Source organism: Astatotilapia calliptera, chromosome 14 (genome assembly GCF_964374335.1).
Source record: "Astatotilapia calliptera chromosome 14, fAstCal68.1, whole genome shotgun sequence".
Lineage (NCBI taxonomy): Eukaryota > Metazoa > Chordata > Actinopteri > Cichliformes > Cichlidae > Astatotilapia > Astatotilapia calliptera.
In genome coordinates, this window is record NC_137435.1 from 39,517,085 (window position 1) to 39,539,215 (window position 22,131).

The 22,131-nt window shown below is 44.9% G+C and overlaps 1 protein-coding gene across 4 annotated transcripts in view; it reads right to left on the reverse strand.

Annotated features, from left to right (window-relative positions):
- Positions 1-1,429: 1,429 nt before the first annotated feature.
- The window catches only part of sgsm2 (small G protein signaling modulator 2), a 102,841-nt gene continuing 82,139 nt past the window's right edge, over positions 1,430-22,131 (reverse strand). For 2 of the 4 annotated variants that reach the window (XM_026193761.2, XM_080288507.1), the window contains 19 exons: positions 21,401-21,549; positions 21,148-21,282; positions 18,340-18,464; positions 17,516-17,583; positions 17,066-17,229; positions 16,054-16,186; positions 15,713-15,847; positions 12,337-12,511; positions 11,806-11,870; positions 10,827-10,972; positions 8,301-8,429; positions 8,038-8,220; positions 6,550-6,936; positions 6,274-6,398; positions 2,807-2,889; positions 2,503-2,612; positions 2,323-2,419; positions 2,041-2,208; positions 1,430-1,766 (listed from right to left, as the gene is read on the reverse strand). In XM_026193761.2, coding sequence (XP_026049546.1) covers positions 1,678-1,766; positions 2,041-2,208; positions 2,323-2,419; positions 2,503-2,612; positions 2,807-2,889; positions 6,274-6,398; positions 6,550-6,936; positions 8,038-8,220; positions 8,301-8,429; positions 10,827-10,972; positions 11,806-11,870; positions 12,337-12,511; positions 15,713-15,847; positions 16,054-16,186; positions 17,066-17,229; positions 17,516-17,583; positions 18,340-18,464; positions 21,148-21,282; positions 21,401-21,549 — 2,666 coding nt within the window. In that variant the 3' untranslated portion in view covers positions 1,430-1,677. The remainder of the gene's footprint in view (positions 1,767-2,040; positions 2,209-2,322; positions 2,420-2,502; positions 2,613-2,806; positions 2,890-6,273; positions 6,399-6,549; positions 6,937-8,037; positions 8,221-8,300; positions 8,430-10,826; positions 10,973-11,805; positions 11,871-12,336; positions 12,512-15,712; positions 15,848-16,053; positions 16,187-17,065; positions 17,230-17,515; positions 17,584-18,339; positions 18,465-21,147; positions 21,283-21,400; positions 21,550-22,131) is intronic. The other 2 variants (XM_026193762.2, XM_026193763.2) reach the window with 2 other exon arrangements.

The following is a 22,131-nucleotide window of genomic DNA, read 5'->3' on the forward strand; positions in this document are numbered from 1 at the left end:
TATAGTTCAGCTCTGTTGTGTGATAGTTAAGGATCATACAAATTTAAATGTTAATCAAAGATTATCTGAAATAATTATACTCCAGGAAGTATATCACAAAATTAGCTCAACTACTTGTTGTCTCAGTGTGATTTAATAGCAAGGCAAAGACCCTTTGAGATTAGCGAGAGATCCCAACAATCAGACAAGAACTTCCTTTTAAGTCTCGGGGACGGGGAACCAAGAAAGGTACATGTTTGTGACTAACTGTTAAATACTGTTTTTAAACAGCTGGAAAAAGCTGTAAGTTATGAACAAACAGCACTACAACACTAACTCGAGTCTATGATCTTATTGTGACGTCTGCTAAACTACAGCCAGCTGTTTGAGGTTTCCTTCAAGGAAGTGATTTTCATTCTTTTCATAAAAATATCCAAACACTGCTAGATAAATCAGTTTTTAAATTGTAATTCAACTAATCCTAATTAGATCAGTTTGTCTTCTTAGTCTGCTTTTGAAAACTCAGTCTTTGTAGGCTCAGCGAAGCCAGAAATAGCATGTTTGGTATTTTGTAATGACCCCGACACGTAAAGTCGTTTCCTAGTGTTTCAAGTGTCGCTGGATTCTTCACCACCTTTCTCCTGCTCACCTTGGATGTAGGTGACGTTGTGCCGGAAACCTTTGGCTCTCTGAAATTGATGAGCAGCCACAAAAAGAGCTAAAAACTATTTAAACTCAAGGTGAAACTGATCGAGATAAGTTGAGGTGCAGCTCTCAAACGTAGCTGTGGCCCTTTTAAAATTGCGAGGATAAGGAGGAAGGCTCGTGTGCTTGCGTTTCCTGTTGTGCTCTGGGAGTAAACATGCTTCAAACACTGACCGACATGTTCAGAAAAGCTGGCTGCAATTCATCCTGAGTTCCTAAATGGTCTGGCCTCTCGCAGGCTCCTCCGGCCCCCACAGACTGTGGCGTGGCCTTCACAGGGACCGCGAAGGACCCGCTCACAACAAAGTGCAAGTAAGTACCTTGGGCTGTTACTGAAAAAGGCAACATTTGTGTCATAATGACTTTGTGGACAAAAAGAAAAGAGGGGGTAAAAACACAAATGCTTGTAGAAAACACTCATGAAAAGGTCGTTGGCACAGTCCATTTGGTCACTAATGAAAACGTCTTCGTGGCTAAGTCTTCTGCTGTGTGTACATCCTGCACTCTAGTGGCCACAGATGGCACTGCATGGACAAACACAAACACTGAGAGCCTCAACTTTCCTGACAGCCATCCAACATGTTCTGTCTCAGAGTCGAGGAAAAGAGTGCGACTTTAGAAAACCGAGTTGTGACAGTGTGTGTGTGTGTGTGTGTGTGTGTGTGTGTGTTTCATGCACGCACGCACGCAAACTCTGTCGGACTGGGGAAACTCAAGAATGCGTTCACAGTGTGATCAAACTCACAAGCATGCAGACAAATCCACATGTCCGAACAGGTACCATGGGCATTCCACGTGAAGGGCAATGTAAACAGATCGGGCCGAGCTCCAACAGCCACCCCATTCCCGGGGCCTTCACCTGGAGAAAAGGGACGCCTCGACCACCCGGCTGTGGCCTGGGTAAGTGGAGGCAGGAAGTGCTCTAGTTTCCAGCAGGGTCAGACACTCTCCCTCCGCATCCTCCCATTCCTCTTTCTGCCTTCTTCATCACAGTTACTTGTTGTCCATCAGAGACTGGACTTTGTGCACCAGCTCACGTGCTACCTTCAGGATATGCTGGACATCGTGCCGCTCAGCCATTTCTGTGGATCAGACAGGCTGTTAGAGAGACCGCTACCAATATGGAAATACAGCACAGTTTGTAGATTTCAGCAGCTAACTGATGAGCCCTGAAATGAGTTTGAACTATGTGTGTGTTTGTGAGGAAGCCAGATTATCTAAGAAACCCACACAGGTACAGGGAGAACATGGCAGCGCTAACGGCCACGCTGCAGATTCTACATGCGGACCCACTGACACTGAAGCTTTCTACTCACTGTTCAGACCTCAGAGCACTGGTATGAATGTGCGTCCTACCATTAAAGAATTTAATGATGTCGGTGAAGTCCATGTTGTTGTCCACGATGATCTCACGGTAAACTGTGACCAGCGCCAAGGCCAGGAAGAGGACAAAGTGCTGCGAGGAAATCCTGGGAGCCACCCAGATCACCTCCCACACCGCAAACACGTCGTCGTACAGCAGCTCTGCACACAGCACATTCCCGTAATCTGCATTTCTAAAGAGCGCTTCTCAACATGCACACTTTGTCTGCGCTCGGAAAACAGAAACGTCACGTGAGAGGAGGATGGCGTGTTCACCTCTCTTGAAGTCCAACAGGAACCACCGGTAACAGAAGTAGAAGTGAGTGTAATCGCCGTTCTGCTGCATCAGCTCGAACAGCTCCGAGTCCAGGATCTGCCATCACACAGAACAGCAGCAGCTGTTAGCTGGAGCGTCTCTCGCTCTCTGATACTCACTCTATGAATATCATCCATCACCTGGATCAGTGACCTCATGTTGGCAAAGTGCGAGTCCATGGCTCCACCATTAGGGAAGTTCTGACTCATCCTCTTCATCAGCTGAGTGAAACAGCTGTACGCCAGGCACTCTGACACACACACAGTTAATGATCATTTATTGAATATTTGTTCTGGAATAAATACTGTCGCAGAAAGGAAAGCAAGCGTTCTGCTGCTGCTGCACATGTGTTTACTGGCTAAACGGACAAATGCTTTTTAGCTTCTCATTGTTAGGCAGGGCTTTGATCTGTGAGCTCACAGTAATTCAGTTCATTTCTCTCACCATCATCCAGGATGACCATGAGCGGAGCGAGGAGGTCACACATGCCCTGAACGTAGCCCATCTCTAAATGCTCCCACACATAGCTGCCAGGAAGAGAGAGGCAAAGAGAGACAGACTAAAGAGAGAGCACACACATCGGTAGCTGTTGTGAATGTTGGTGATTCGTTCTCCACAAATAAAACGCTAGAAACTGGAAATAACACAAACAGGCTGGAGATAAAACCTGCTTCTTCTCACTCTGTAAAATACTCGCTTCCATCTTCTGCACCTACTCATCACTGCACAAGTAATCATTAGGGGTGCAACGATACAGTGCTTTGGGTTCGGTACGCATATGTATCGAACAATACAACAGTTTTAATTTATTTTATCAACTTTCCTTCTGACGATGCTGTCTGTGTTGAGCGCTCAGTGAATCTGCGTTCGACAGTGCAGCCTAGGCGGAGTAGTCGAACGCAGATTCACTGAGCGCAGGGCAAGCTAGCGAGACAGAAGTTAGGCTCTCCTTGCAACATGGCAAATTGAACCTCCCCCACCCTCATTCAGATCTGGCGTTTGGAATTATTTTGGTTTTCATGTGACGTATGACCCTGAAGGTAAGCGAGTCATGGACTAAAGTAAAACAGTATGTTGGATGTGCCACGCAATGCTCAATTACATGGGTGGGAGCTAGTGTGTTAGCGCAGTTAGCTCGTTAACGTGTTGGCCGTCTAGCCCCATGCACGGGGCGATCCGCGGTAGCTCGTTAACGGAGATTTGCCGTGTTGTGGCGTTAACGTCATTTCAACGAGATTAACGCTGACAGCACTAGTGGGAACACAACGAATATGACTGCACATTTACTCCGACATCATCCTCGTGCAAAGACAAGTGGAAGCAGACAAAAACAACAAGCAGCATGCTACAAACTTTACCCGAGTCATTTAGACAGCCGTTAGCACAGGATTCTCCTTATGGGACCTGATATGTTTAATGTGCTGCTGAGAATATAGCCCAGAAGAAGCGTATAGTAGAGCTTTTATTTTGGAAAGAGACATTTCTCTGTAATAAACTCTCTTTTCCAAAGATGAGGGATTTCTCCATCAGATAGACTTATTATTTTATTACTTTGTTGTTTCAGCAACATTAAATTTAAAAGCTGTACTTTTGAGTTAAAATATATATTTATAATTTTAATAAATGACAAATTAAAAAGGCATGAACATTTTTTTTGTATCGAAAAAATATCGAACCGTGAATTTTGTGCATCGTTGCAGCCCTAGTAATCATCTAATCATCATCTAATACTCCTGTACATACAGTATTCAGCAAAAAGTGAAGAGAGTAGCCAAACCCTCAGATTACGTCTCAGATCTACAGCTCTGCAGATCTGCAGTCAGCTCACTGCTTTACTATCTTCCTACCCAGTCTGACAAATAAGCAGCTCCTCTGCAGATGATCAGCTGTTTTACAACTACTCACAAGAATTTTTGAGGTCTATAATTGATGGCTTTTTAAATAACGGCTTAATTAATTCCACCTTAAAGGCCTGTCTTACATAGCCCTGGCTGCATGATGCCATTTAGCACTGAGGTCCATAAAGCAGACTTGGGTATCAAACACGGGTTAGTACTGAGCTGTCTGTCACTGGGACGTGTGAAAGCTGCGGACAGGCAGAGCATCACCAGGAAGCAAGAACAGATGTGTTTATGAGAACCCTTCATCGCACCTGACCCTGGATCAGTTTTACAGCCTTCTTACTAGAGCTGGGCGATAGAACGATAACGATATGTATCGCGATATAACTTTTACTCGATAGAGAAATTAAGCTATCGCGATAGACCTCGCCGCTCTTGTCCTCAAAAAAAAAAAAAAAAAAAAAGGTCAGCCAATCCAAATTAAGTAGCGCAGAGCCGAACCAATCACAGCCGCAGCGTCACGTCGCGTGACTTGTTACGTACAGCACAAGTGCCAAGCTGCACGTGTTTGTTTGGGAAGCAGCCAGCGGGTAATGGAGGAAATGAGTGTGCCGACTAGAAAAATCAACCGAGCGTGACCGAAGAGAAAACAGATGATGGTTCCAACGCCGGAGAGATTGTCGAACGGAAGAGCCATAGAAGCTCCGTAGTGTGAAGGTATTTCGGCTATTTCAAGTCTGACAAAAAACAGAGTAGCGTGCACTGTAAATTGTGCCGAAAGCAAGTCTGGAAATACAATAAACTGGTGCATGCGTCACACTGTGCGCCACGTTATTGTTTCGGTGAAATGAATTTCTACAATACTGTTACTTCTACTCTCTGCAGTGTTTAAATGCTTACATATACACACAGTTACTGTCCCTCCACACATACGACTCTGTTCTGCTTCTATGCCCCAGCTTTGTTTACTTTTTCCCACCGAGGCTTCTAGACTTCTGATTGGCCAACATTTCTGCACGGTTAGGAATCTAGCGCCACCTGCTGCTTTGGCATGTTCATAGCAGCGTTTTCCTTCATTTCTGCCTTTATGTGTGGACGGGATTATTTTTAAAACGAAAACGGAAATTCTCAGTTTTCAAAAATACCCGTGTACGTGTGGACGTAGCCTCAGTCTCTGACTGGAAGCGCTGATTCGTCATTCAGCTTTTGTCAGACTAAAGTAACTGTTAAAACTGTTTGAAAAGCTCAGCTATACAACAAGGAGAGATTGAGAATTTCCTTTTAGTTCTCAGTTTATTTGATATTGACAAAAGTTAGTCAGTTTTGTCTGTTCTTCTGTAAAACAAACTAAGATTTATTTTTAGAATTAATATTTTGTTTCTAAGTGGAATTGACAATTTAGTCTGTTTCATTTGTTCTATTTTGAAACTTAAACACTTTAGCGGCTGCCTTTTGTGTAGTTTGCAATATTTGCCTTTATTTATCTGAAAAAGTCTCATGTTCCTTAAGTACATCTACCCTGTTGAACTTATTATGGGAAATAAATATTTAAAAACAAGCTGCTGATTATTTCACATTTTACTTGTGAGCAACGGCACATTTAAATCTTACAAATATAGTTATTTGGCTGATATCGTGATAGATATCGTTATCGCCTGAAATGAAAAAAACATATCGTGATATGAAAAAATCTCATATCGCCCAGCTCTACTTCTTACTAACAGAGACCTTACCCAGTGCCTGCGATGCCACACCAGTGAAACCACGGAGCGATACAGATGCATTTCTTTGATATTCAACAGTAGCAGCTGTTAGTGAAGGCTGACTGAAACTATTTACAGGAAGTGGATTTGATTTTGTTTACAGCAAAAGAAACCAACCTGTTCTGCTTTTATGCGACTACCTGACTCTGGTCATTTCAAACCCAGCATCACGTGACACGTCAAGTAAAACAGGTTTGTCTTTCTGCTGGAAAGCTTCACATTGCAGTTTCATTTTTTCACTCAGTGATTTGAATCATCGTCATAAAACAACAGGAGGATCTTCTTCCGTCTTCAGGTCTTTCTCTACCTGCACATGATGTTGCGGAGTTTCTCCAGGTTGCTCGTGGTGAAATAATAGTAGTTGCGATCGCAGCGCTGGACATCTTTGTCTATTCTGTGGAGGTTGAGGGCGACCGTGTCCAACAACTCGATCTGCAAAATGAAAAATAGTTTTCTGCTGTGTGGAATCTGCTCAGTGTTACTGCACAGTGTGTCCATCAAACACAGACTGTAGGTTGGTGTGGCATCAATGCAAAAAACAAGCCCCATAAACGGACATAATGTATGCACACACTGTACGTACTGTATAGGAAGAGAGCGATGGTGACGTCCCCTCAGCAGCTGCTCCACTGGTCACCAGTTTGTCCAGCTGACTGCACAGCCTGTCTTCTGTCAGAGAGTCCCGGCACCCCGCCAGCTCACTGGGAGTCCTGCCGTCCTCCGCGCCCCCACCCTCCTCCTCTGTGCTCTGACCGTCATCGATACTAGACAGGATCTGGGAGTGAGCAGAGGTCACAGAGTAGTTTCTAGAGGAGGGGAGCCCTGAGTCGGGGGAATCGAATTCTACCAGAGGACGCTCTTCTTGTGGGAGGGCCACGGGGGGCACCAGGTTGGTCATTGTGGGAGTGCTGTCCTCTCCGCTGGGGGTCTCCTGGCTTCCTGCATCCTGCTCATCTACAGACATGAACACCTGAAAAGGGGGCGGAGGAATCAGAAGGCACGATGTGCCAAATTACAACAACAGAAGCCTCGAGGTGCTTTATGCAATATAATGTGTGATTACGTAAATCCCAAAAGGTTGGTTCTGTTCACCTGGACGTTCTCAGTGGGAGAAATGTTTCATCGCTCATAAACAGGACGTTTGCACAATGAAACTAGTACCACTGAGGGAACGATGGGCTGCGAGGTCAGGTGAGTGCAGCCCTTCCCCAACTCTCTGTGAACAGTACCTATGATCACATCACAGCCCACTGTTCCTGCAGTCGGCTGGTTTCTCCCACTGACAACGCAGATTCAGCCTTTTGGGATTTCCTGACTGGACGACTGAGCATGCATATAAACCTAACTATGCATGTGATTCTTTGAGGTGGGGGCGCGGCTGCGTTGTCTCACCTCTGCTACATCGACTCACTGACTGATCTTTCAGCCGTCTTTGTGCGGCTGCTGCGTTTTGCAGCATTGTTATCAGATCATCTGTCAAACACTGCTGCTGTTATTTGACTAACAGCTTGTGCGAGACGTCTGCAGCCTACTTTTGTAGAGTGAAACTTATTTTGCTTGTTTGTTACTTCACACTGCTTTACAGAAACCATCAAAACAGCATCACAGCACTCACTGTCCAGGTGAACATTAATCATACTTCAGTCTGTTTGTGCCAGTTTAATCTCTTTAAAAACGAGTCGATACATCCGGATTTTTTACTGATTTCATCTTATGCAGAAACACTGAGATGTGCACTGTCTATAATTCAGCCACTAACATGTTTTATTGCTCCATCCGTGGAGGTTTTAGTTTGACGTCTTAATGCAAAACAACACAGGCTGAAATGAAAATATAACAGATAATAACAGAGCTCACGGTGCAGCGTCTGCATGCTGCTGATACCAAATGAAGTTCTGAGGATAATATAAAGCTCACCCAGACAACCCAACAAAGACTTTGGATATTGCTTGTATGAAGCTCACCTCATACAGCGGATATTCAGATTTTTAATAACGTTTAATAAACTCTCACCCCCCAACTTAATAAAGTGTATCACTGAGTGGATGCTATATTGCTCTGAGCCCTTCACCTCATTGCTGAGCGTGGAGTCTCTGTGGACGAGCCGCAGGACGTGGCTGTCGATGCTGCTGCCCGAGGAGAGCTTGGCAAAGATGGCCGACTGCATCTCCTTCTCCCGCTGCTTGACGATCACCTCGCAGGCCTTCCACTCCCGCATCACCTGCTGGTACCGCTCGCCGATCTTTGCATCGATCTTCACACAGGGTTTTACTAACTTCAGGGCAAATTCAAAGAGTGTGTGTGTGTGTGTGTGTGTGTGCACGTGCACTGTACCTTACTCATCTCCTTTTTGCTCATGCCAAACTTGTAGTGTCCCAGAAGGAAAGGCCACACCTCCTTTCTGATTTCGTGCTGCACTCCACCGTAATAAACCAGCCGGAGCAGCTCCAGCTCCTTGTAGTTCTGCACACACACACACACACACACACACACACACACACACACACACACACACACACACACACACACACACACACACACACACACACACACACACACACACAATGTCAGGAAGGTAGGCAAAAAAGAGGAAACATAATAGACAAGAAAAGGCCTGAGAGGAAGAGGAAGTGCATCAATAATGGAAGGAGTGAAAGAGTGATGGAGCTCCGTACGGGAGTAGACGTAGATTAGAGCGGAAGATAAACGACACAGATATGAATAGAGTGTAAATTAGTAATGATGACTTTGTTGGAGCTGATGAATGATTACGGCGGCTGCTTTAATAGCTGCGATGGTATCACACGGAGACTTCATTTCACTGAAACTCATTAACTTTTCATTAGAGCGAAGGAGAGAGTGGAGACAGCAGGAGCAGTGCACCATCCTCCACTTTCAATTAATATGCTCCATCAGCAGGTGGAATGATATGAGTGCAGGATGAGGAAACCGAGGCTCACGAAGTTCAGCTTTGGCTTTGTGTTAATAACTGACTCTGTGCTTTACAAACACAACAGGTAATAATGCTGGTTTACAGCACCGTGCAGGAACACGCTGCTCTGAAACTGCTGCGTTTTAATGGTGGATCTCACACCGAGCACGGACACAGTCACACACTGGGGTCTGCAAACGCCAGCTTCAGACCGCTCTAACTGCACTACTCCGTTTCAGAGCTTTCTCCTCCTCCTGGCTCTGCTCAGAAGACACATGCAGCTTCACACATGCAGCTGGCTTAAGCAGAGCTAACATGGGATTTGAACTTAAATCCAATAAGTGAAAGACTTTTGCTTAGAAGAGCCTCACGTCTGTCCACGCAGGAGTGAAGGACTTTCAGCTGCAGTGATGAAAGGGTATCGCTGGGATCATTATAGTTAGCCTTTTGTCCTCGTCTCAGACTTCATAGCTTCTCGACCATGTTTGGTAAAAATCTTTCAGAACAGTTTAATATTTCATTAATTTATTTAAAAATCAATTTCCAGCTGTTAACAGTTTAATGCCATCCAGTGCATTTGCTTGGGCTCTGTTTTTAGCTGAGGATTAAGCTGCGTTTGATGCTCTAGTAGCTGTTCGGGCCAGCAGGACAATGCGGGCGAGTCGATGTAGTCGTGTTCACGTCTGTTCAGGACACAAACACACTATTGTTCACTGAAAGGTGTCACTGCATACAGCTGTCATGTGTAACGGGGTGCATTCAGGAAAGAGTCAGCGCCGACAGGACTGTTCATCATATTGTTCCAGCTGTTTGTATCCTTTCCTGTTGTCTTCATAGCTTTTTAGCTTATCTATTACTTGTTATTTGCACCTCTGAAGTTCACTGGGAGTTAGATAAAGCAGACCGTGCTTGAAGCTCTGGAATGTGTTACTGAGATCCCGGTGGGAGGAATTATTAGGGATTTTTTTCCATCGCTCAGGAGGTCGACCGGGTCAGCGGTTGAATCCCAAACTAACCCAGTCTGCATGTCTAAGTATCCTTGGGAAGGATGCATTAAACCGAGCCTGTGTGCAAATCACCACAGGCATTAGTAGGTTCTGGGTTTCCACAGAGCCCAACGCTCAGATTAAACAAAATGTAGATTCTAGGCAAGAAGTTTCATGAATTAGTAATCTGCAACTAAGAGCAACAAAGGTTTTATGATAGTTTACACAGTTATTCAGCTTGGCCTTTTTCATGCTTTATGCATCTGACTTAAGTACAGCCCACTGCGCCTGACGAGACACGATTTCCTTCCGTTCACATTCACACCCACAGGCACTCAAGAATCACCCGTTAACCCCACTAACTGCGTGTGTTTGGACTGTGGGAGGAGACACGAGCAGAACATGCAAACTCCGCACAGAAAGCCCCGGCACATGGTGGATTCAAACCTAGGACCTTCTTCTTCATGGCGGGCACTTTTTAAACCAATCAAGGGGCTGGTGTCAGGAACTATATGCACATGAACTGGACTTTTTCCTGTACTTGTCCCTGATAAATAAACTGCTAGTTAAGCATGAGTGCAGCTCCTCCCACGCAGTAACTCAGTTGTTTCTTATGCAGCACAGCAGATACGTCCTGTCATCCTTTGCTTTGCTTTGCTCCTCATTATTCTCTGAAGCAGCGTTTCTCACAGTGTGGATCAGATGACCTCACTATTACTGTAAATACAACTCACAGAGTGCCTGCACAGCACAAAACAGCCGTAACTTACTGTGTCTGTCAGTGCTGATCAATATCCCTGACAAGATGATGACTTGGCAATTTGCTGTGGTGTCTGGGTTTTAAATTTGCCATTGTGTGTGAGAGGTGGGGGGTGTCAGACTGAGGAGGGACGGGCAGTCTCGTTATGTTGCAGGGTCTGCAGGATTAATGGCTGCACCCACCTTGCAGTCTTTCTGGTACTTGCTCCACACCTCTTTGCTGAGGCCCCCGGATGCCTCGCAGGGTCTGTCTGGGGGGACGATGTTGTGGTTGACCAGAGCTGACAGGTGAGTCCGCACTGTGGACAGGTGTCGACAGTATGCCAGCCCTGAAGGGCACATGTGCACAACAGTAGGGTCAGGATGAGACGACGTTTAGCTCCAATCAGTCTTTGAAACAGATTTCATCGTTTTTTTCATATTTGCCACACGTGCATGTTTTATATCATCAAGCTAAGTTTTAAGGTTAGGCATTAATAACCAGAGTAAATACAAAATGCAGTTTTGAAATGATCATTTCATTCATTAAGGGAAAAGTTATCCAAACTGTTTTTCATTTGGTGTTATATAAATAGAAGTGAACTGAGTTAGACCCACGAACTGATTGTGCCGCACAATCATGTGTTTGCAATAACCGGCAATGAGTCGTCATCACCGTGGACGAATCACTCATCTCTTCACACGAGGCCTTAAAGGTTTGAAAACTTAATGAATCATTTAAAACTGTGACTGAAACTTTTTGTCTAATGTAACATTGATGGTCTGAAACAAACGAAACCCTCGAAGAATATATAGAAAAATATGTAAAAGAATATGTAACCACATCAGATTTATTACATAAGAGATGCAGATGGTGCATAAGGACAAAAAGCAAGCGCAGAATTAGTTCAGGTAACTCAAAGGGTCGCACAGGTCAGCAGGTTCTCACACTGCTGCAATAAATCAACTTATTATGTGTGACACTAAATCTAATCTCGTATTTGTTACAGGCGGTATTTATGAATTCTTCATTACATCACAAACATACTGAATATATGAAACTGTTCATTTAAGATCACTGTAATTTCACTGAAATCTCCGTAAAGTCCAGGTGGAACATACGATACGAGGCTCTGGCCACAGATCACACTGGAAACAAAGCGCAAGAATAAAGTGTGCTTACATCCATAGAAGGCTCTGGAGACTATCTGCCGCTTCATGTTCTGGCAGAGCATCTTCAGAGGAATACTGGAGAAAACAAAAGAAATCATTTGTTATCGTCACACGTTTCCAGAAGATGGATCCGTCTCATCGATCTGTGCGTGCCTGTGGTTTCTCAGTGCACAGATAACCTGTGAAGATCCCCGTTCAGTACAATCTCTCACTGTGTTACAGCTAAGAAGCCACGGCCGTCTCAAATCGCTGGTACTTTTCTGTGATTATTTCCACAGACAGTAAAGCTCTGCTCTTGGCCCGTTCGTCCTACCTCATGTACACTGTGTATATCTTCAGTGTGGCATCACATCAACACTAAATAAATAAAGGCTTCAAGAATATTTTAATATTTAAACATCTCTTTTACTCTTGATGTTTTCTTACATTTACAAGATGTGATTTTCTCAAATCTATACAATGTCTATACAACTCCTGTAAGCTAATGCAACGCTGCAGGTAGCTTAAACAAATCGAGTGCAGCTTCTGCTTTGATGCATACGTGTGAATATCTGACGGGTCGTGTATGCAGGTACAGCCAGACGCGTAGTCAAAGGACAGGTTGCTGCCAGCGGTGGAGCAGGACTGGCACAGGGACTCGTGAGTGGTGACTTCAGCCTGTTGCCATGACGACGGGCTGCCTCCAAAGCCCTGCGTGTCCATCATGTCCCCGTGGTCTAAGCCAGAGAAGGAAAACGAGAAGACAGAGAGGTTTCAGTGCTCGGAGACACTTTTCTTTTCCCGACACTCCTCTCCTACTGTGAAAGGCTAAGCCTTACATATTATGACATTAGTCCCTCAGCTCAACCATAAATACATCATCACAATATTAAGAAATGAGGAGATGGAGAGTTTTAGACTCGTGTTAAATATGAGAGCTCGAAAAACAAAGGAAACCAAAAGTGGAAGGGGATGGTTTTGGGAAGCGGGAACAGTGCCGTGGGACAAACAGGCTGAGAGGATGCCGGTTCAGTTCATTCAGAGAGGAGGCAAGAGAGACAGCGGAGCTCGGGACGATGCTCCAGATGAACGGGAGAGCAGAAGACAGGAGGAACTGACAGTAGAGAGGGCGAGGCTCACGCTCAGGCCGTGCAGGATGCATAAAACCAGAACAAGACAAGAGACGTCAAAAGAAATCCTCTCGAAACAACCAAAACAAATGGACACCAGGAACAGGGCACACACAGGGGAGGGAAGAAATCAGAAAACATTAACAAATGCTCTTCACCTTAATTCTTCAGGTTGGAGCTGATGACCTGTCATGAATATGAAGCTGTGCTTTGGTCGTTCGATAACCCCCCATAAAAAAGTCAGTTTCAGAACCGAAAAAAGCAAAAAAGCAAAGAGAAATTGTGCCGGAGCAAGACCGACATTGGCCCCTCCTGATTTACTTTGGGACTAGACGTGATCGACAACTGGTTTTGGGCTCAGTAACGCAACCCCGCTCACACCAGGACTCCACGTCTCAACTACTGCGGAACCCCACAGGACCATAATGAGAGGGGTGGAGGACGGGGCGAGGGGAGGGTGGGGTGGTGGGGTTAGTGAAGAATTACAGTGAACAGCATTGCAGCGAATGACTGCACGAACAGAGAAGAAGAAACTGGAGAGGAGAGAGAAATCAAAAACAAACAGAGGAGACTGTGAGAAAGTCCATCACAGATATGCAGAAACACACAGTCGTTCTCTAAAAGCAAACAGGCGCAGACATGCAAACACTGTCAAGCATGTCGCAAGTGACAAAAGAAAGAGCCAAAAGGAAACAGAGTGCAAAAAGAAAGAGCCACGACAGAGAAAACTCAACAGGACTCGGGCATGCTTCAACAGATAAACCCTTTTTTTTAACTCTAAGGAGCATCCCAGAATGCAAAGCAGCCCCTAGGGCTAGGCGAGGACACCTGGGAAAGTTTGGATCTGTGTTGAAACCTGCTGAAAGACATTTGCAGTGACTATAAAACAAGTCTGCTCATCAGACAGCGCGTTTCCTGTCTTTCACAGGTTTGTGTAAGAAGTGGATTTATCTGTGTCACTGAGCGCTGGAAAGATGGAGAGAAAACAGAAAGAGTGAAATCAGGAACAGAAGGCGGCGGGGAGAGGGTGTTATCGGCTGCTGCAGTATTAACCAGACGCGTGACCGCAGCGTGTTCTTAACGTCCAACTTCCAGCTAGAACAGAAACTACTTTCACTATTTAGAAGTGAATGCTGTGGTTTGAACAGATAACCTGAGATAAGCTGAGATGCTGCTGTATCCGACTCTACAAGTATCCTAAAAAAGCCCTGAGCTGCTCACTGTGCGGAGCTCCCCAGAAACTGTGTTGTCATAGCAATTTTTTAAATTACTCTTTTATTCTCATTTTGCTTACACAAAGTTAAAAAAGTCTGTTTAACTGAAAAATCCTTCGTGTGTTACCTCACCATATTACCAGCAGGGCAGCCACGTCTGAATGTTTACTGGGGAAAATGGTTTGACCACAACAAAAATCACTGACACTCTGTTTTGTTTCAAGACATTTTACAATGTAGCATTTTTAAACTTTTTAACAAAGAAGCGTGTCAGAGTACTTGTAACATAGTTACATTACGAACATTAGCTGCTTCACATTTTGATGAATACCTACAACTTAGCAGTGCTTCATAACCCTGCTGACGGCTCAGCTGCAGCAAAGAAGCCACAGCAGCTGAGTTCGAGCTGTCACTCTGAGGGACGTTAGCGAGCTTTTATTGGGTTGTGTAGTGGATATGCTACCATTGTCTAATGGATGTGTCATGAGGCAGTCACTACGGTCAGTCAGCTACACAAACTCTGGACCACATAACCAACAGGCTAACTGCAAACAGGTGCACATTTTTGGAAGGTACTTTTCTTCTTTTTCTGACACAGTGCCCTAAAAACTCCCAATTCAATTCAATTCAATTTTATTTATATAGCGCCAAATCACAACATAAGTCGCCTCAAGGCGCTTCATAGATACAGAGAAAACCCAACAATCATATGACCCCCTATGAGCAGCACTTTGGCGACAGTGGGAAGGAAAAACTCCCTTTTAACAGGAAGAAACCTCCGGCAGAACCAGGCTCAGGGAGGGGCGGGGCCATCTGCTGTGATTGGTGGGGTGAGAGAAGGAGCTACTACCCAGAAGCTACTAACTCATGTGGTGCAGCTGGACACAAAGTCAATGAAGGAAGAATTTAGTGTTTCGTACAAGAGCAAACAACAACAAAAGCCTCTTACTTAGACGAGTCTGAAGAGTTCTGTTCATGGTTCTAATGTGGGGCTAATTTTCTGTAGGCTGGAAATGATAAGCACACCTTTCATTTTACATGATGCATATGAAATATTGATTAGTGCACTCAACCAGAACCTCGATGGAGGCTGTAGAAGACCTTTAGCTTGTTTGAGACGATGTTGCGGCCTAAAATGAAAATCATATTTAAGTCTGCAGCTTCCACCAACCAGAACTCATCATCAACACAAGACAAACAACCAAAAGATTCTTCCATCTATTTGTTAATCTGTGGCGATTTCCATTGAGAAACTCCCTCGTCCACGTCTATGGTGCAGTGTACTGCTGACGATCCTACCGTGATCTCACATAAATGTGTTAATGCTCTAAGCGCTGCTCGCTGGTTTTGTTTAGTTGCTAACACAACCATCCCTAGCCCATGCTACACTGTTGGGCTCGGAGTCGGGGAGAACATACACAGGCAGACGAAGCTGGAACGGGTGGGGTTGGGAGGTGGAGGGGAGAGGGCCTGAGACAACATAATGGGAGGCAAGAAAGAGCAGGAGAAGCGGAGGTGAGGTCTCGGGGTGGGCAGCAGGGTTTGGTGAGGGTGGGGCAGCAGGGTCGGGTAGGTGTGTTAAGGTGATAAAAACCTTTCATGACATTAGGGTCTGTGAGGTTCCGCGAGCAGATCATTGAGATCATAGCATGGAGCCTATCTTCCTCTTCCTCGTCATCATCCAGCGATGGCGCGCGGCTGCCCGTGGTGTGGTGGTAGTTTATAGTGACTGTTAGCACCGGTGGGACAACAGAGAACAAAGTTAGAAAAGCGGTGCCCTGCATGGCTCTGCAAGAGTATTGTGGGAAAGAAACCAGGGTGCTTTACAAACACATTCATGTAGCCGTTAATCAGATTAGTGTTCGCCACAAAACAAGGTTCGTTTTGGTTACGAGCAGCTACGTCTGTCTCGTGGGCGCCTGCGCTGTTACTTACTGGCTTCGTATCGATATCCAGGGTAGACGATGCGAAACACGTAGTCGGCGGCCGACTGCTCCTCGCCGTTGGCTTCCTGGTCGATAAGCCTGGCGGCACTACTCCTCTTCCTCAGTTTAGGGAATACTTTACCCTGTAGGACAGGTTTAGCATGTGATGCAGGTCAAAGACACAACTTAAACAGGTTTAATGGGACGCTCTTAAATGAGCTTTGTGGGATTCTCCAACACTGAGCCGCCTGGGTTAAGACCTTTGGTTCATCTGTTGTCTAAAACAGCTGTTTTAACTGACTATGCCACCATTCTTCTGATTGGCTGGTTTTACAAACGTGCCATCTGACTTGCAGGTGGGGTTAGGGGGGTTGTGCTCATATTATAGATATCACTGATGTAAAAGAGCCACGAGTAGACAGAAAAATCGAATCTGGAGCAGTCTAAGTCCTGGGCTTCTTGCACGTTTGTCCCACCGTTTCAACCCGAGTAAATACAACATGTAGTGATTTCATTTATTAAGGAATAAAAGTCCAAAGCTGCTCTTCTTTGTGAAGCAGTAAAGTTCTGTCACATACTTGATTGCAGTTGTTGCTGCTAAGGGTGGAGAACCAGTTATTAGGTTTGAGGGGGGACTACTTTTTGACGCAGGGCAGCTGAGTTTTTATGTTGATGGTGACGAACTTTAGTTAAATATAAAATTTTGAGATTCCTTCACAGTTTAGAGGTTTCGATTCTACACATATCTGCTGTATCGGGCTTTATGTATTGATACCATTTCATGACATCAGCAGTCTAAGGAGCCTCAAAATATAAGTGCTGGATATAAAAACTGTTTATTGGTCACAGCATCATCTCATCACCTGCACAAAGTTTCAACTCTGAGTTTTTGGTCTTGTCTCAAAGTTAGATTCACTCTGTAGGTTGTAGGTCCTATAACTACAGTCTGACGGCACTTCACTGTGCTTTATTTTATTTTAGTGTTTTATGATCTTCATTTGTTACCTGAATCATGCTATTACCTTTCCTTTTTGGGACCAGAGAGGCGGCTCCAACTGGCCCCGTGGTAACAGGCCCGTTTCTAGACAGGAGAGAAAGGCCAGCAGGTGACCACCAGGGGGAAAGTGCAGGGGTGGCCGCTGGATCCCATCCTGACTGACCAGAACCAGTGTCCCCCCACAGTCAGCTGGAATATGAACAGGCAAAGAAAAGAACAAAGTGGATCAAATACTGTCTTCTAATAGTGGACAAGACATAAACTGTGATACTGTAAAAAGAAACTGAAGGTTTGTGCATGTAAGAAATGGAAAAGGAGGAAAAGGAGGAGAGGGATTCTCTGTGTATACTTTGTCATGATCAGTGACATCATGAAACAGATTCTTCATGACATGATCTAAATTTGACGTGACAGACTGTGTGTGTGTGTGTGTGTGTGTGTGTGTGTGTGGGACTGAATGCAGCAGTATACTCACAGCGTTGGTGACAGTGGATGCATACTATCTGGCGCAGAGGAACAGTGAGTGCGTAATCCCAGTAGATACTAAAGGAGAAGCACGTGTGTTGGATTAGTAACATAAGAGTGACGGGAGTACAACGATCTGCTGATGATCCACAAACAATGCATGAACCCAGGAACACACATGTAGACCCAATCATAGCAAATGCAGTCCAAAAACAGAGAGCAGACATATTAGGTTAATCTGTTAATACATAGATATATACATAGATAGATGATGCACAACTATATATATCTATATCTACCTATCTAGTATTTCTCCCTGAAAGTAGAAAGATAATTTAGATCAGCGAGACATGAATCAGTCATGAGGTTTCCTGTGAAACTGATCTCTGGAAGGTCTCCCACAGAGAGCAGCATCTATCCATTTACTAAAACAGTTCTGTCATGTGAAGCAGAGCTCTGTGTATAAGCTCAGGGTGGCCCCTCGGCCGTGTGAAGAAGAACACGAGACATCATTTACCAACTGATCTTGACCAGTGTGTTTGTAAATGCATGCCGCAGGTGCATTTACAAACACACTGGCTCTCACTCACCTGTGAGCCAATAACAACACCAGCACAACCTCCTGAAACACTTTCTGTGACACCTGAATATTGTAGGTTTGTCTGTTACAACAAAATCATGACACGACAATCCGCCTGCGACGTGCCAAACGTGTGTGTGCGCACATCTGCATTTCTTTACTACATTTGTTTTTGTATCAAGCAGACTTTATCTGATGCATTCAAACTGTTCATTTCTGAGACGCTAGCTCACGTGTTCGTACACTCGGGCTACCTCTTCTCCAGGTCGCAGTCTCCCAGTGTGCCATTGATGAGCTGATTGGGTGTCCACTTCAGCGTGAGATTATCCCCCGCTTGATGGAGAGACAAGTAACCCCGTAAAACCTCCATGTCCTTCTTCTGCCACGTAAAGCGGAGAGGAGGAGATGGAACATTGTTAGCACCAAGATGAAGAAAGCGCTTTTACTCAAACGTGTGACATGAGATGCTTTTCCTCAGCACTACTGTGGAGGTCACAGCACTGCTGAACGTGATCAGCTGCAGAGAGAAACCATAATGCGTCTGCGCTGTACACACTGATGTCGACAACATAAAAACTTAATTCTGCAGTTACGAGGATGTTTTTTGCATTAAACTTTTTTCACACAGCACCAGAAACTGCTTTGAGCTCTGTGTGCTCTATGATCCCAGCATTTATTTAACACACCCTGATAATCTGGTGTTAGTAAGATGAGCTCATCAGCCACTGATTCATGTTTCTGATTTATTAAACTAAGGAAACTGTTTATTGCCCAACTCTGACATTTATTCCCACAGACTTTCTCTAGCTTTTATTTTCTTATTGTCATCTACTCATCACACTTTTCTGAATCTAATTTGTTGGAAGTGTGATGATGTCACACGGTCCAGGTTTAAAAATTATATTTAAGCCACATCAAAAGCCTGAATTTATCCTCGTGATCTCTGTGAAGTACTCGTGTGCCTTCAAGTATCTCCTAGACCAACAAACTGCGCTAATGTTCAGTTGCGATTCCAGGATCCCTTTGCTAACATATTTTCAGTCCTGTTCGCAGTTCAGTAGATGGAATTTCAATCATCAGAAATGTGGGCGATACCAGGCTGAGTTCATGTGGGTGTCACATGTCAGAGAAACATCCACATCCCTCACATTGTAACAAGGTCGCTTCACTTGTTGTGGTTTTCACGTCATTGCCGATCGGTAGCTCACGATGAGAGAGCTGCTCTTGCACACCAGTGCAGCGAGTGCTGTACTTCTCTGCATGTCTGTCAGCGGGGCTCGGAGAAAGGCATCTTGGGAGGCATACGTGCTCAGGGCCAAACGTGCTGGAGCAACGCAGGCAGAAGCAAGATGTGATTTCAGAGATCTCACACACACTACTGTGCAGCACAGTTCTACTACTTGTGCTTTTAGCAGCTCGGTGATGGACCTTCGGGGTTTCAACGCGAGTTTTGGGGGTTTTTTTGGGATTCTTGTGATTTGAGTTTTTCTTATAACAGCTGTTTCCTGTTTGGTTTCTTTATGGTTTGAATTTGAAATGTAGTCTTCCTCCCCTCTATCCCCGGTCTTTTTTGTCCCATTTATCTTGGATTCAGCTTTACCTCCCTTGATTGCATGTGTGTGTACGACTTATTCCTCCCTCTGTCCTGTGGTTTCCCGGTGCGCTCGCTGTCAGTTGAAGGATTAGTTTGCCGTTTCTTTTTATGGATACTGACTTTCTGGACTTTGCCTAAATAAAGGTTTGCTTTTGTTTATCCTGTCAGCCTGTGGGGCCTGCGTTAGGGTCCTCTCTGCCTGCAGGACAAGCTGAGTGGGCGCTGCACGTACAGTGTGTAGGCTTCCAAGGATTACTGCTGCTATTCTAAAAAAGCAGCAGCTTCGGGGCCTACACAGCCCTGCAACCTTTGACAGCTACACAAAGTTTCAACCTTTATCAAAGTTTATGCCAAGATTTTTTCAGAAAGCTAAGCTCTAAGCTGTCACATTATATCTCACACACACTATAGACATAGTTCATTTTATTCTGCTCTGAGACTGTCTGTGTTTGTACGATTGAATGTATGAAACACAGCTTAGTGTAAGAAATAAAAAGCAGTATGGGGGACTGAAACTGCTCAGCATGTCTTGAAACATTGTAACTGTAACTGTGATTTACAAAGAATCAAAGAGTATTTTTCATTATCGTTCCTCAACTGTTACGATTGATTTCTCGTGGGACATTAAAGTGTTACATCCTTACATTTGCGTTTCCCCTCCTCTTGCTTATATTCGTCAGCCGCACACTAATGTAGTGAAATGCATCTGATACACACAGCTCGCTGTCACACGACTGGAAATAGCCGCGGATCATCCAGAGCTGCTGTTTCCGTCACTGCTTTGTTCTTTACTCAGCCAACATGAGCTGAATCATCTGATTTTATATTAGAGCAGAACAGACTGACTTTAAAACTTGATGAAACATACTGAAATGAGCACATCCTGTGCCTTATATTTATTTCTTTATCTCTTTTCACCCGTTTCATCAGCACTTGAGTCTAATTAAGCTGCTGATATGTGGTTCTTACTTGTTTTCAAGGCTCCATGTGAGCGTGCAGCATAAAGTCTAGCTGTCGTGCTGTGTTAGCAGATATTATTTTGCTGATAATGTTGCAATATTTGACATAGTGTCTTCTTGTGTTGCACACTGCTGTGTGACAGAATTAGCTGTGCAACACAAAATCAGTGCTGCAGAGAAAAAGTCCATAACGCAGCAGACTTTGTCCTAGTAATAGAAAGGAATATATCCAAACTTTCTGCTTGGATAAATCAAAAGAAAACACAACAAATCAAGTTTTTATGGTTTTTTTGATGGATGTAAAGTTTGGTCAAAGTGAAGACACACTCTCAGCGGCTTGTTTGAAAAACTGTAGGATCCAATATGAGACTGGACTGAGATATGACCCTTTACCAAAGTACAAGTATTGTCACTATATGTCTGGGCTGTGAGACTGTGGAGGAACTGAAAGCACTCCAGAGGATGATGGGACAAAAACAGCAAAGTTACTGTGTGTCAGTGAGATGTACCGGTTGCACAAGGACATTATTTTTGCCATAGAGCAGGTGCGTTCTGGAGTTTTGGTGAAGAGACTCCACATACTCCCTCGCTGATGCAGCAAACCTGTCCTCTGACATGCTGCCGCTCGACTGCCTTTTGCGGATCTAGAAAAGAAGCAAACAGCCAGTTTATACAACGAACGACTCCTACGAGAAAACCAATCCTACACACGCCGATGATCTATCCTTAGAACAACACCTCCAGAGGATGCCCCGTACTAACCCCCAGAGCAGGCCGGTGGCCGGCTAAGACGTCCTGGCCGCGGTGGGCCCCGTGAATACGATGGCGCTGAACCAGCTCATTGGCTGAGGGGTCTGTCCAGAAATGATCCGAAGTCTTCAGCTTCGTGTACTCCAGAGCACACGGCCCCACTAAAAAGACAGCACACACATACACGGTCTTTAAGCAAACATTTGATGTTGCTCATTTCTGTATATGTGATGGAAAACCTGCAGCGTATCTACGACATGCTCCTGTGTGCACGTATTCGAATTCTTGATTGAATTTTGATCAAATAACAATATTAGAGAGGATTCTTCATTGCTAACAATATTGTATAATCCTGTCCTCCTGTCCAAAGTAAATCAGGGCTGGCATGTAGTGAGAGATGGGCTCGACCCTGCATATTTCACCAGGTCATCACAATGGTTCACTAGTAAAATGGCCTGTATTTGTATAGTGCTTTTCTAGTCCCTAAGGACCCCAAAGCACTTTACACAACCAGACATCCACACATTCACACACACATTCACACACACATTCACACACTGGTGATGGCAGCTACATTGTAGCCACAGCCACCCTGGGGCGCACTGACAGAGGCGAGGCTGCCGGACACTGGCGCCACCGGGCCCTCTGACCACCACCAGTAGGCAACGGGTGAAGTGTCTTGCCCAAGGACACAACGACCGAGACTGTCCAAGCCGGGGCTCGAACCGGCAACCTTAGTAGAT